Source organism: Carettochelys insculpta, chromosome 7, assembly GCF_033958435.1.
Source record: "Carettochelys insculpta isolate YL-2023 chromosome 7, ASM3395843v1, whole genome shotgun sequence".
NCBI lineage: Eukaryota > Metazoa > Chordata > Testudines > Carettochelyidae > Carettochelys > Carettochelys insculpta.
The window spans coordinates 17,892,657-17,908,288 of NC_134143.1; the positions used below are offsets into that span (position 1 = coordinate 17,892,657).

At 41.3% G+C, this 15,632-nt stretch overlaps 1 protein-coding gene across 1 annotated transcript; it reads left to right on the plus strand.

Moving 5' to 3' along the window:
• Nucleotides 1-915: 915 nt before the first annotated feature.
• EXOSC3 (exosome component 3) lies at nt 916-14,168 on the plus strand. Its single transcript, XM_075000081.1, has 4 exons — nt 916-1,241; nt 2,782-2,931; nt 4,954-5,105; nt 6,363-14,168. The coding sequence occupies exons 1-4, from the start codon at nt 966-968 to the stop codon at nt 6,562-6,564; spliced, it is 780 nt and encodes a 259-aa protein (XP_074856182.1). The 5' UTR covers nt 916-965; the 3' UTR covers nt 6,565-14,168.
• The last annotated feature ends 1,464 nt before the right edge of the window (nt 14,169-15,632 follow it).

Here is a 15,632-nt window from a genome sequence, read left to right on the forward strand (position 1 = left end):
AAAAAAGGGCTGGATTTTCCAAAAGAACTTGCTAATGCAGACACAGCCAGGTGATGTCGCCATTGGTTAACAATCCAGTGCCAAATCAATCTTTTCTGTGTTCTAATTCCAGCGTCCTAACATTATTTTGTTAGTCTTTAAGGCCATGACTGCTGGTTTGTTTTGGTAGAATACAGGCTAACATAGCTACCTGTATTGCCAAAAAAGTCTACCTGTTAGAATTTACTCCTGGTATGGCATACGCTGGCCCATAGTGCTGATCTTGCAATGTGCGCACAGCAGCACCTGTGAAATCCACGGTGTGGCTTCCCCTTGCAGTCACACCTGTTCATCTCTGCACCCTTGCTGGGATGGTCCCTCTCGCCTTCTCTACTCCCCCATTCAGGCTTTTTTTTTTGCCTTATACAGGCTCCTCTGACCTCCTGCCCTTTTCCCTTATACAGGGTCAGCAACAGAGGGCAACCCTGTCTGTCCGCCTCTTCAGAAGTAACAAGCAGCCCTGTAGCACCTTAGCGCTAAAACATTTATTTAGTAGCTTCCCTGGGCGCCACTGAGGAGCTAACAGACAAGCGTGTTAGTCTGAAAGGTGCCTCAGGACTGCTTGCCATTTGGCTTAGTAGCAGCCAGGGCCACTCGGAGGCCCTTACTTCAGATCGAACACAGCGCTCTGCTGACGCCACGGCACAGAGCTATCCGCGCGCACGCAACTGGAATGGTTGAGACTGTAGAGCCTTCCTCACTTCCGGTTTCTCCCGAACGGCCCAGCTACAGCCACGCAACAGCCACTACACACGCCAGACTACCTGGGCGCATGCGCAATATGGATGAGCCGTCTCTTTCCCCGCCCCATCTCTCCTTTCCTGGCTGCTTTTTTTTTTTTTTTTTTTTTTTCCTGTGCGCGCGTGTCAGCCCCTTGACGCGCAGGCGCCGAGCAGGAAAGCGGTGGCTCGGGGAAGGGCGTGACTATGGCGGCCGAGGGGGGGGCCCTGCCCGCCGAGGAGCTGGTGGGGCAGGTGGTGCTCCCGGGGGACGTGCTGGTGCTTCCCTCGCACCCCGAGGCGGACGGGGAGCGGCTGCGGCTGGGCCCCACCGCTGGTCTGCCGGGCCGGCTGGTGTGCGGGCCAGGGCTGAGGCGCTGTGGCTCCGGCCTCTTGGTCACCAAGTGCGGGCTGCTCCGCCACCGGCCGGCGGGCGGGGCCGGCGCGGGCGGGGCCTACTGGGTGGACTCCCAGCAGAAGCGGGTGAGCGCGCGGGGTGGGCCTTCGGGCCGGGAAGGAAAGGCGGGTGCGGTCGGTGCTTCCCCGCTCGCGGGGGGCTGTGGGGCCCGAGCGCCTTGGCAGGGCCGGGAGCCGCCTGCCCGGCATCGCGCCCTTGCTGGGACAGTCGCTGTCGCCTTCCCCTTCCTGAGCTGCTGGCCTTCCAGGAGTGGGCCCTTGTCCTTACCGTGCTTTCTTGGAGTCCGCAGGGCTGCCGTCATCTTCCTCCCCCTATTAGTCTCAGGGGTAGCTGTGTAATTCTGTAGCTTCCCAGATAACCAGCAGTCCTGCAGCACCTTGAAGACTAACGGATTTCTTAGGTCATGAGCTTGGGGATGGAAATCAAATTGGTGTAATACTACAGTGAACCCTCAATTTTAAGGACCCTGACTTAGCAGCCTTTGGGAACAAGGGACGTCCGCAAGCCCCTCGTTGTTCCTGGGGCCTGTAAAATCCTAAGTGCCTCCCGCACCCCCCAAAAAAGTAAATGACTTACTGGTTGTTGGGGTGCCGTTGCCTGGACAGTTGCTGTTGCGGGAGCTGCCATGGGTGGGGTGCATACACAGGCAGAGGGCGGGCGCATACCCCCCCAATCTCTGGTGGCAGTGGTGGCTCTTGGGCGCGCAGCGCTGGGCCCTGGAAGCCACAGCCATGGCTTAGTAGCAGGCTTTTGTTGGGGCGGGGTGGGGGGAGCCTGATGGAGGTGGGTCTCAGTAAACCATCTGATTTAATGGACGTTTGGGTTTAATGGACATCCGTTAGTCTATTAAATTGAGGGTTTGCAGTAAACGTAATTGCCATGAAGACACACCTTTAGGGTACATCTGCTTTGTTGCTGCAAGTGTGTGGTCTGGTGCAGGTATACAAATGTGCCAGCTCAAACTAGAAGTTCACCAGTACATAGTCCTGTGGTTACATACTGCATCAAGCATGATTGTACTCAGGTGACTAGTGGTGCCCCCTTGGCCTCACTGTTATTTTTACCTTGCTTGCTTCAGCAGAGCTAGGGCATGACTGCTCGCACTGAGAAGCATTCTTCTAGCCATGTTGTATGTTTACGTTTATTATAAAGACTCTGGGGTCCTATTCTTGCAAATACAGATGCTTAACTTTGATAGCCCTGTTGAAGTAGTGCATTTTCAGTGGGTTCAGTCCCTTCTAAAAATAGTTCATTTTGATACTAAATCAGTTTTTTCAGCAGTTTTTATTTTGCAAATAAGTTTGCTCACTCAGCTTCTTTGTACACGATGTTTGTGTCTGTCAGTATTCTCTGTAAACTGTACGCTTGTGCAGCTGCTCTGAAGAGATTAAAATGCCTGCCAGCTGATTAGCAGTCTCCACAAATGTGTTTTTGTGTCTATTGATGGTGCACCGTCACACATGCCTCAGTGCATGTAAAAATGTATTCTGTACATTGATGCGAAAAGATTAAAGGTAACATATGAGGGGAGAGATGTGTTTAAAAGATGTATATATTCTTTTCCTGTACATGTCTTTTTATCCTAAAGTTTGATTTTATTTTCAGTATGTGCCAGTCAAGGGCGATCATGTGATAGGCATAGTAACCATCAAGGCTGGTGATATATTCAAAGTTGATGTTGGTGGAAGTGAGCAAGCTACTTTGTCCTATTTGGCATTTGAAGGTGCAACAAAGAGAAACAGGCCAAATGTGCAGGTAATTTTTGTTACAAGTATTGGCAATATTGAACCCTTTAAAGTATTTTTTTCCCTTTCTTGCAACAAGACAGTTTAAAATTTCTTCCAAGATATTTATCTGTATTCTTTAGTCAAAAGATGCTCTGGTATATGAGAGGTTTTTAGTGAAAGGCACAACCTTCACAAACTCTTCTCTGCCATTTCTCCTAGGTCTTTATGTTTGGCCCTGGTAGAGGGAGTCAATTGCAGATCATGGATTTTCTTCCTTTGATCGCTGACTGCCACTAGATTAGTTGCCAGACTTTGCCATTTGTTGTACAATGGGTGTTGCAGTTATATCTTCAATATCAGAGGGAAGAAATGGTATTTCTGCAGGTAGATTTGTCATTCAAAGAAACACTGTGAGATCACTTTAGGACTAGAATACTGGTTGAATAAAACAGGCTCATACATAATGTGACTGTTAGCTGTCTGGGATGGCTTCTGACTGTAAATGTTTACGTCAGGGCAGATATGGCAAACTGATGATGTATTCTATAGATTTTACAATGCCAGTAACAAATGTGAACTGGATCATAGAGTCTAAGGGGACAATCATCTTGTCTGAGTGACAAGATACCACTTAGTGATAAAAGGTCAGTTACACCAAAAATCACACCATGTTCAGTCTGCTTTGTTGCTTCCAGTCCATGAAACCAATCATTTATCTCAGGTCTCTAGAATATACACCAAAATAATGATTGATGACTTAAACCCTTAATCTACAGTAATGCCTGTAGTTTATTACAGGATTGGCTATCTAAAAGTTTAACTGGGGAAAAGAAATAAGTTACTTAGGAGTTAAAATTAGCAAGCCTGTACACGCAAATGAACCGTTACCTAAATCCTAACAGCATTAAAGTTGTAATAATCTGTCAGTTCAAAGTCATCCTTCAGGGCAGACTGGAGGGTTACCCCTGTGAATCTACGCCTCAGTTTTCAGACAGAATTCAGACAGTAAAGAGGGAGATGGAATGCAGGGAGAGGCTTTGTCTCCTTCATTCAGTTACCAAGTTCACAGGGTATGTTTCTTTGTACATAGCATTTCCAAGGTGGGATGGAGCCATGTTTCTTGATGGCCTACCTCATTTTGGTAGCTCCACTGGATGAGCAGAAGAGATGTTTGTTGTAGGTGGTTCACAAGTTCAGACCAAACATTGTCAAAGTTAGAAAATAAAACACAAATATATTTATTGCATAGAATAAAGACAGTTAAGGGAGATTAGTGCATGCAGCAACTTGTAAGCAGTTCCTAAGAGTTTAAACATGAAATGCATTCTTAGAAGATTAATACTAATTTTGAGTAAAACTAACATACAGGTGAACTGATCTGGACTATGATTTTTGATTCTTAGCTAATGCCTGTAGCCTGGGAAAGAGCTGGCTCCAATGTCTTAGTGACATCAGTAGAAATGTTTGTTTTTTAACAGTTAAAAACATGTAACATTTTCAGCAGCATGTGTATTCCATCATTTCTGCATCCTGCTTACATACCATAAAAAGGAAGTGATACTGACTTTAGGCAAGGTGAAAAGAAAAATAATCCACTTTCATTATCCAAGCTGAATGAAATGCAAAAGTAAACTATTTAAATTATGAAAGTAAATTACTTTGAAAATTGCTTTGTTTTAAATTTACAATGGAGTTTAGGTGAGGAAGCTGGTTTGCTTTCTCAAATACCAAACATGAAGTTTGAGGGGAGTGTTTCTTTAGAGGAAAAAAATCTGTGCCACATTCCTGCAAAATTCCTTTTGCCACTGTTGATGTCTTCAGCAAACCTTAGTTACTGTACTGAGGACAAGGTATATGGTAGGTATTAATACCAGTACCATCCACAAGAAATGTCTGAAAGAATGGAGAAATGTTGAAGAGTGAACTGTTAATACATTTATCTACTTCACTGTTGCGTAACTGTACTTTTGTAAAGAACTAGGGACAGGTTTAACAAAACAGATAATGGGCGGATAAAATTTCTCTGAACACTTCCCATCACTTGTTTTAGGTGGGAGATCTTATATACGGCCAGTTCATTGTAGCCAATAAAGACATGGAACCAGAGATGGTCTGTATAGACAGCAGTGGAAGAGCAAATGGAATGGGTGTAATTGGACACGAAGGCCTGTTGTTTAAGGTTTCCTTAGGTCTAATAAGAAAGTAAGTATTACAACTTTTAACTTTCCAGGGATATGAGAAGCTGGTTTTTGTCATGTTTTTGACCTGTGACAGATGAGTGAACCTCTTTATCTTGGAAAATGGTATTCACTCATGTTTTTAATGCATTGGATGTCCATAAGCAGCAGGCCTGAGCAGCATGACCAGTGCAGTAACAGATGTGATAATAGTGTCCTTAAGGCATGTGTTGTCATCAGTGTTGCCTGGCCATTATTTGCCATTTGCCATCTTCAAAATTTACAGTCATATGAAGTGTGAGTATATAGTATGGAGAAGGAAGAGATGAACAATGAAGTACAATACCAAGAAATGTCACAACAAAAAATGCTTCTCTCTCTCTTCCTCAGTTACTAACTGGTATTGTAAATTAACAAGTCTCTGGTATGTTTGCTGTTTTCTTGATAAAGCTGTGCTCTAAGTATAATTCTACTCCGTACATTTTAAAATGATTTTGAAGTTTACTATTTGCCTTTGTTAGGTGTAATGTCATATTGGAGTTTATTTTCTACTTGACGCTGTTGCTACTTCAGACACTAATCAAAATTTTACTGTGTAAATATTGTCTTCAGTGGTAAGAAGAATCTGTATATGTAGGTAGTCTGAAAATAACATAAGTTTCTAAATGACAGTCTTCACCAAGCCTTCAGTGGTATTCTCAAACATTCTCAGAAGTTTCTCTTTCAAGGAGAGTCAAGAAAAGGATTGTGAAGAAACAAACTGACCTTACTCAGTTTCTGCCCCCCAAAAGCTATCTGGGGATGAAGGAAGATAAGGGCAGCGGCAAAAAACAACTTGTTGTTTTAAGCATTTAATCAGCACCTTTTTTACATAAAATCTGGCCGAAATGTTTGGGTTAGCACTAAGTAGGGTTTATTCTCAATTGCAAATGAGGAGCTAAAAATCAATTTAATTAAATTTGGTTTATGAACACTAGTATATCTTAATCAAATTGTATGATTGTTGTATGGTCTCACTGCAGAGCATATGGTTTTTACCTTATATTTGAAATTTATTTTAGATCTAACCTTAATTATATATTTCCTCTGGGTTTAGGCTTTTTTAATTTTACTGTTTCATATGATGATGAATGTTTAAATCCATGTTTTCGACTCAATTCAGCCTTAACTATTGAAGATATTTTTATATTAATGGTGATATTAGCAGGGATCATGTATTGACTAACAGTGACATCTATTTCAGTTACGGTTTATTCTGACATCCCTTTTGCTGTGTTTTCAGGCTTTTAACTCCCAACTGTGAAATCATTCAGGAATTGGGACAACTCTATCCTTTTGAGATAGTGTTTGGAATGAATGGAAGAATATGGGTAAAAGCAAAAACAATTCAACAAACTCTAATTGTGGCAAATATCTTGGAAGCCTGTGAGCACATGACAGCAGAACAAAGAACACAAGCATTTGCCAAGCTATCAGAGAGCTGATGTAAAGAAAACATCTTGGGTTCATTTGCAAGGATTATACAATTTTTGTATTGAGATGTACAGTAATAACCCATTTTTTAAACTTTGCATCTTTCATTTATTCTTTTAACCTACCGCTTCTGCTTTCCTGATCCCTCAATTAGTTTAATCTTCCACACTCAAGCATTTTGCTCACTTCCTCAGCAGCAGTGTTTGTGTATTATGAAATAGGTGTAATATTCTAAAGTGTCTCACAATAAAGACCTGTTGGATTCTACACTTATGCAGTACAGAATTCTGTACTAATACTAATTCATCCAACTCAGTTGTTCATCTACAGGCCTTTTGACTTTTAATGTGTTACTTCCACTAAAACATACATATTCTTTGCTTGTTCAAGCTCATTACTGTTTTAAGCATTAATATATTAACTTTTGACGAGCCAGTTCTTCTGTTTGTTTAAGAAAAGGTCAGGACCATCCAGGCCAAATGCTAAAATAGAATAGGAGGAAGCATGCAAATGAAAGTTCATGTTACTTTAACCTGTCATAGATAAGGCACTAGAATGACACACTGAACAAAAAAAAAAAGCAAAAAGCCAAACATTTAATCTAGAATTACATGGTAGTTCAACCATCCTTTTAAAAAAGTCAAGCAGATTGCTGCATACCCCTAGAATCATCTAGCCATCAATAGCTGAGAAAAACTAGTGTAAAATACATCATCTTCCACCACAGTGATTTGTAAGTGTCCAAAAGTGATGCAAATCTATAGTGCTCCATATCCTGCCCCCTTGAGGGATCACTTTTACCCTGAGGTGTCTTTGGTTGCCCTTAACTTACATTGCTGGAAATATTGTTGACCATAAAATTATTCAATCCTGTTTAAATCTTTTCTGTGAGCATAACTTCTATCATGTATAGACATGAATGGCATAGCTTAGAAATACCAGTGCTTTGTGAAGTATTTGTTCTAAACTTGCCAGTGAATGAGTGATTATTCTCTTATCAGATCACATGATGAAAGGACTGTCAGTTTTCATTACAACATATTGTCTCTTGTCTTGCACTTAGATTGTGTGTTCCTTGGGACAGGGACAGTCTATTTGTACAGGGACTGGCACACTTGGGTCCTTTACCCTAATTGGGGCTCCTGGGCTCTAGGAGAATACCACTAATTATCTAAATACTCCCTGAATAACTTAAAGGTCCTGAAATTATTTCTCCCTTACTCACTTTTCAGTTAAGCCTCATCCTGCAAGTTTGGTTAACTAGAGCTTACTAATTCACTGTTAGCGGGGCTGTTGGTATGCGGTGTGGTGTTGTATAAGCCTTTAGTCATTTTTATCCTACAGCAATCTGCTCAGAAGCATGCTGCAGCAGTCATGCTGCATACGTGGAAGCCATAAAGGAATTCAAAAGAGAGGGGTTTGAAAAAATCCTGCAGCTCTTGACAATGAGGTTTTAATCATTGCCCTTCAACACTGGTTTTGAAATGAGACCTACTCATTCCTTTACATGACTGTGAGGTGATCTCAGTGGCTTATTTGTCTGGCACATTCAGAGTTTGAAGATATCATGACAGTTTCTTTCCATGAGTTCGGAGATGGTTCTTGCTGGCACACCACTTGGTGGAGTGGTGCCAAAACACCAGTTGATATTTGGGCGGGGAGAGGCAAGTGATGCTTACTTCCTTCGCTTTCCTGACCATTCTGGGAGGGAACTGAAGAATGACCTCTTCAGCTAGCACTGATGCAAACAGGTCTGAGGCATAATTTTGTATTTCCCCTCCCTTTGTCCCCAGGTGGTAGATTCTTTGAAGTCCAGTGCTCAGTCTTCTGAAATTTAAGAAGTCCCTCTGAACAAAGGAGCTAGCTTCTGCCTTAGATTGACACTTCATGCTGTTTGCATGCGTGCCTGCCTTTTTTTTTGCTTTGGTTTTAAAAAAGAAAATAATAATTCAATCAGTTTCCTTCAGCAAAGCACTTGCTCTAAAGCACAATGTATAATATCAGGACTTATCAAGAAGTGGGAATGTGTTAGTGTAACATGAAAGGTCTCGATCTTGGATGCTAATTGCAGGTTTCTATTATAACATTGGGACATTGTCTGTTTAGCATAGATGACAGGTATCTCTTCTTACAAATGTTAGCGATGGCACGTTAGGGAAGAGTTGAGTGAGTACGTGGAAAGTTTTCAGAAAGACATTCTTCAAATGCAAGTGAGCATGCTGCTGTGTCAACAGATTATGCAGAAGAAAGAAAAATAAGGCAGCAGGGTTTTCTTTTTAATAGGTTTTTTAAGAGACCTAACAGGAAAAACAGTTAGTTCTTTTAATGTTGGTATTATGCAGTTTTAAAATGAAATCTGTTGGGTATGGCTTGAAGGATTGTGCTGGAAAACTAAACTGATTGTAGAGAGGCCTTCATCTAGATAATGTAGATGCTAGAGAGTGGGTGTGTAGTTAAAAAACATTTAAAAAAGTTGTTTTTCAGGCAGTGCTCTAGATACATTTCTTCCATCATAAGGGGCTAACTTTGTATAATTTATTACCCATCCCTCTACAAAAATGTCAGTTTAATTAGGCAATGTGCAAAAAGCTATAGAGAACAATGGAGTTCTACCAGCAGCAAAACTCAAAGGACAAAAAGCATGAAAAAACCCATTTAGAGACCGTCATTGCTTCTGAGGAATAAAACCAGATCTGACAGGCTTAACCCTTTAGTGGCCAGTCTTATTTTTGTAGTCTTAAGACACACAATTCTAATACAGAAAGATCTTTTGGTTTGTTTTCATGCCTTTTCAAGACAGCGTAATCTAATGATTAAGGAAGCCTTGCAGCATGAGGAGACCAGAGTTCTGCCTTTTACAAAGAGCAGGGCCAACTTTATAATGTTATACAGTACTGTGGTAGCTCTTAGGATGTTCAGGACTGAGTAACTTGCTGCCCTGCTTCCACAGGAGGGAGCTTTGTCTGTGCTTAACTGGGTGTCCGCTCCCTGCCACCATCATCCTTTTAGCCATCCAAGCTATCTCCTCGGGGCTATGACAGCCCTTACTTTGCCTTGCAGATGAATAATAAATGCACTCTCGTCCATGAGTCCCTTTGAAGTGTTTTGTTTTAGTCTGCAACACAGCAGTCCATGGCACTTCGTTTAATTTTACTCGTGCTATTAGGGTAGCAGCTGCTGTAGGAACTGGGGGCATCCCAGTCTGTCTGCAGGGTTCTAATGAGAGTTTCCACACAGGGCTCTAGTCTCCAAACACGTAGCCATTCAGCACCAAAATATTATGTCTGTTCCCAAGAGAATAGTTTACACACCAGCTTATGAGTCAAAGAATAAGCACCTTGCTTTATGCCACAGTATTGAGAGATATGTATCATAAAAAGTTGATAGACAAGAGATAGTAAGGATAATGGAAGCAAAAGGTTACATGTAGAACAAAGTCATAATGTGCTTTATAGACATTAAACTAACATTAACTGCCTGTCTAAAGACATTTATCTTATCCTATACACAGCATTACAAAACAGACTGGTGGTGATTTTCTTATGAGTGTAAGTCGTGTCTACTTGCTTCCTAGACTGAAGAGGATGGGGTGTTTTCTTTGTTGCCCAAACAAAACTTTGAACTGCATGTTAAAATAGGCTCTCTTTCCTTTCTGTATATGATTCTTTCTGTTGCCTTAATGTGTTAGTATGCCTTTATCTAGGTAGATTAATGCTTAATTTACATGCAGATAATGTTATGGTTATTAGAAGCACATGGGATCTCTTTTGGCGAAAAAGCAATACACCTTGTTTGTTGAAAATGCATGAAAAGCTGCATAGGCATTCATTTTCTCCTGCTGTTATAGTTAGCTGGCTGGAAGTATGGCCCATCTAAAAGCTAGTTAGATTGAGCCTGAAGGGCGGAGTCAGATTCTGTGGGATGCAGTATGGGTTCTGTCCTCCAAAACTTCAAAGTCCCATGGGAAAACACTTCATCTTAATAGTAGTTCTGTCATTCCTATCAATGGATCTCACTGTCAGGCTGCTAGCAGTTGTGGCCATTGTCATTCTTCCTCAGCATTTCAGATGACTGTCTCCGGAAGTTGCCCCATGCTGGTTTCAGTGGGGTCTGTTTGTGATGGGTTGAGTCACAGAGCTCTTCTCAAAACTGTCGCATGATGGGCTGATCATACCACTGCAGCCACCTACCTGCCACCTGAAATAGCCCATGACCTTGTCCTACTGAGCCAGAAATACAGTTCTCTCCCCTAGCAGAGGCACAAAGTTGGGGTAACAGCCCCCCCCCCCAGCAGAATAACAGAGACACTAATAACAACTCAGCTCTGGGATGTCAGTTACAGGGACATGACTGCACTGAGGAGTGCAGCCCTGAAGCAACTAAAACACCTGATAAATCCATCTGGTTCTTTGTAAAAATATTTTACACAGGGAAAACTTGTAAGCTTACTCTTTGTAAATGGAAGAGAGATGCACTGCACTCCTCCCACCAATTTAAGTATGAAAAGTAAGAGTTTAAGTGGTTGTAAGTGATGACAGAGGAAAATAAGTTACAGTAAACTACCCAGTTATGTGAAGGTTGTATTCCCAGACAACCTCACGTAACTCAAATTTTGTGCAAGTCAAGAGGAGCTGGGAGCCAGCCTGGCTCTTAGCTCCTCTGCACTTGTGGGAGCCAGGAAACTGACCAACGCTGGTGTGCTGGTCAGTTTCCTGGCTCCTGCTAGGGGAGGGGAGCTGGGAGCCAAGCTGCTGCCTGGTTCCTCACTCCCTGCGGCTTCTGTGGATCAGGAAACTGACCAGTGCATTTGCGCTGGTCAGTTTGCTAATTCCTGTGAATGTCAGGCAGCTGAGAGCCTGGCTCTGGGCTGCTTGCTGCTCCCCAGAGCAGAGAAACTGACCAGCATGCCAGTGCTGGTCAGTTTCCCCTCTGTCAGAGGCAGCAGCCAACAGTAAGGCTGCTGCCCCCCTCAATGCCAGCAGCTGAGAGTCAGACTCTGGGCTGCAGCCCCAACAGGAGCTGGTCAGTTTCCCCACCACTCAAAGTTGCATTCACCTGAGGTATGCACAAGTCAAGTGCATATATCTTGGAGTTCTACTGTACTAAGTTAAAAAATGTGAACTAAGATGAATATACTAAGTAAATTATTACAAATAATTTCTTACCCTAATCCTTATTTCAGGTAAAATCCTGTGAGCCAATGTTGCTCTTTTTTCTGACCTGGTCAGAGTTGCTTCTCTCCCTCTCCCTTCTCCCCTTCCCCTGTTAGAGCTCTTTGTTTCCAGGTCTCTGCGTGTGTCTTCTTGTGATAGAGAGCCGTTTGTGAAGCCAGCTGGAGCTGATCAGTGTTTTCTTTCTATCCCTTAAAATTTCCCTAGGGAGGGAAGTCTTTGTTCCACTTTTCCCAGTTCTATGCAAAAATACTGCATTCAGAATGGATTCCAGCATGAGGTGTCAAGGTCACATGTCTTTGTAGTACCAACCATTGTTTAGGCTTATGGGAAAAATGACTATTTACAGATCCTTACCCTGAACACTGGGTCATGATGAAGACCCTTAAGTACCATTAATGGCTTTCATAGAAGACCTAGATTAATAATCATTTTTACACTTAATATTTCTAACTTCACATTCAAGGAAGATACATGAACACAAATAGAATACACACATTCAGGAGGTTACAAGCCCTTGAATGATAGCTTGCTTCCCCCGTTTGCATAACACAAACTTGAGTAATGCAAATTCATATTTAAAACGTGGTTCCTTACAAAATATGGGGGTATGGAGTCATGTTGTTATCTTATCCTCAGGAGTGCTTGCCTTAACTTCCCGGTTGTCAATTCTGCTTATTCATTTAGTGTTGTGCACAATGGATGTTTTCTAATTGTCTCTCAGTTCTTGACCATCGGGATGTCCGCAGTGGCTTTCACGCTTAACTATGCCTGCATTCTTCATTCATTTGACAGAATTTCAGACTGGATTACATTTGAGAAAGGGTTACATGGTTACTGAATACACTACAAAAGAACCTTACACAAGTTACTTTGTAATGCAGATACAGCAAACATTATACTAAAACCTTGTCCTAAGGTAAAAGAAATGACCGTGAGAAGTTATAGCTGTTTGTGCCTAGCATCAAGATACAAATTTAACAGATTGCCTGATGCATATCTATCAGTGACACAAGACATTGCTTCCTGCTAATCATAAAGGGTGAGTGACAGGGTGAAACAGAAGCTTACAGAACGTATAAGCAAAATATTATCCTTTTAATTATACAAACTATTATCTAATACTTATGAAGGATACAACAGAAAGGTGAATAAAAATCCAGTGTCTGACAGAAACCCTGTCTGTCAAATCTGCCTTGATACAGACTGTAATATAGCAATATAGATAGATATAAATTACTGTTTATAGCTATATAAAACACACAAACACTCCTGACATAGTATCTGTGCATACATTTGATGTCATTGCAACGCTGTTAAGTAAAGCTCCCATGACATTTTTTGATGAACTAGAATGTGCCTACAATACCAGAATCGAGATATTCTTGTACTCTGCCCTCTATCCTTTGCCACTGAGAGGTTCTTGGGCTGCAAATACCTACATATGGGATCATTCAGACAACAAATGATTTGTCTTTTATGCTGTTTGTTTACTACTTAAATTTTCTTAGCTTGGATACCCTATTCCAGATGTCTTGGTTAATTTCACTCTTTGCTTGTCATCACTTTCCGAATCTTATCCCTTGGTCATCCAAGTCTCGGTCTGTAAAGCTGCCTGTCAATGGTGGTGTCCAATTGGTGATACTTCCTGGGAATTGTGACTTAGTCCAGGATACACTCAGGCTGAGATTATTGTTTTGCAAACTAAAACAAAAACAAAAGAACACCAACAGCTCTGCCCACCCTGCATGGCCTCTTTAATTATTTAAATGTACCTTGTATTCAACTTGCCATAAAACTTTATATGTCAACAAAGTAGGAAAGGTAATGAACATACAAGAATACAAAACTCCAGTCACAAGAGATCAGCGAATTTGTGCTCCTGGCAATGTGTACAGATCTAATGTCAGTGAAGTCTTACAGTCAGATTGACAATAACAGAATAAGTAAAGACTGAGGGTCCATGGCCAAACAGTCACACTCAAATCCATCAGTATAAAATTAATTGATTTTTATGTATTTAATTCCATGTAGCCTAGTGCTCTGGTTTTTGTAGGGAACCGACAAGACTGAGGCCAAAGGGGGAGTTGGACCATGCAGATTAGGATTAGAAAATGGGTCCACTAACAGTCCATCAGTAGATCTCAAAGAGCTTTACAAACAAGGCAAATAATTTTTTGCATTTTATAGATGGGGAAACTGAGGCATGGAGGTGAGATAGTTTGCCCAAGGCCACCCAGCAAGCCACTCACATACTGGGGAGTAGAAGCTAGGTCTTCTAAGTCCCTCTCCTGAGTTTTATTCACTGGGAACCACTAATATAATGCCTGTTGGGTTAGAATTTTCTGTACTGCAAGGAAACCTAAATGTTCCCCACAAAAACTGTTCACTGAAATAAAAAAAAAAGAAAGCATGTATTACTAGTATTAAATGTCATTTGTTACAACCACAACCTAACAGACTGTTCTTATTTTTTCTTTCTTTTAACAAAATCCACATTTTAGGCCAAGCAGTTTTGATACCGCCTGTAAGACCAGCTTACCTCTGAGTTTCCTTATTTAGTTAGTTTTACTCAGAACTACAAAGCTATTGATGTATCTGCATTAAGAATTAATCCCTGTGGGCTAGTGAGTGTTTGGACTCTGCTGATGATTAATGTATAAGATTTGTTTGCCTTAGTTTACATCTGGAGCACTGAGACACATTATTAACTATCTGCAATTGATAGTAAGTCTTTTTGCAAAATCCCGCTGGAAATTCAGTGGAGCAGACTGTGCAGGAATTAACGAGGCCTTGTATAATACAAAAATAGGCATAAATTGCATAGAAATTGATATTATATCTCCTAATACAGGCAGTGCTGAACAATGAAGATCAAAACAAAGAGAATCAGTACTGTAAATCTATTGTAAATAAGTTTACATGCTAAGGGTAGGTCTACACAGCAAAGTGATTTTGAAATAACAGCTGTTATTTCAAAATAACCATTCTAGTATCTGCACAACATTACTGTTATTTTAAAATTTCGAAATAGTGTCTTGTTTCAGAATTAGTAAACCTCATTCTGGCTATGTCTACACTAGCATTCCTCTTTTGAAAAAGGCACGTAAATGAGGGAAACTGAATATGCAAATGAGGTACAGATTTACATATCTGACATCTCATTTGCATATTATTTTGAAAGAAGAACAGTAGTGTAGATGCGGCTCTTTCAAAAGTAAACCCCATCTTCAAAAGAACCCTTCTTCCCAAAAACCGAAAAAACAATAGGAAGAAGGGTTCTTTTGAAGATGGGGATTACTTTCGAAAGAGCCCACGTCTACACTGCTTTTCTTCTTTCAGAAGAATATGCAAGTGAGGTGCCCGATATGTAAGCCTGCACCTCGTTTGCATTTTCAATTTGTTTGCATGCCTTTTTTGAAAGAGGAATGCAAGTGTAGACACAGCTGCAGAGCTTATTTTTAAACAGCTATTTTGAAATAGATGCTGTTAAGAGAGGGAATAGAGCCTATTTTGAAATAAGCTGTAGTGCATCTACTGGCTCTGTTTCAAAATACACTCTATGGCTGCGTCTACATTGCAGCAATCTTTTGAAAGATGATCTTCTGGAAGATCTTTTCAAAGTGTGTCCACAAAAAAAAAGTAGATTGAAAGATTGAGTCACTCTTTTGATAGAGAGCGTCCACAGACCACATTTTTTTTGAAAGAACGGGCCAGGGTCAAAAAATCCTTTGCCATGAGGACTGCTCTTTTGAAAAAAGGGCCTTTGGAGAGTCTACATGCATTTTTCTTTTTTCAAAAAGTTTTTGAAAGGAGACGCTCTTCTTGATCTGGGAGTGGAAAAGGGCTTCTGGAAGAAGAGCCATGTCCTATTGATTTCAGATTGAAAGAGTGCATTTTGTGTGTGG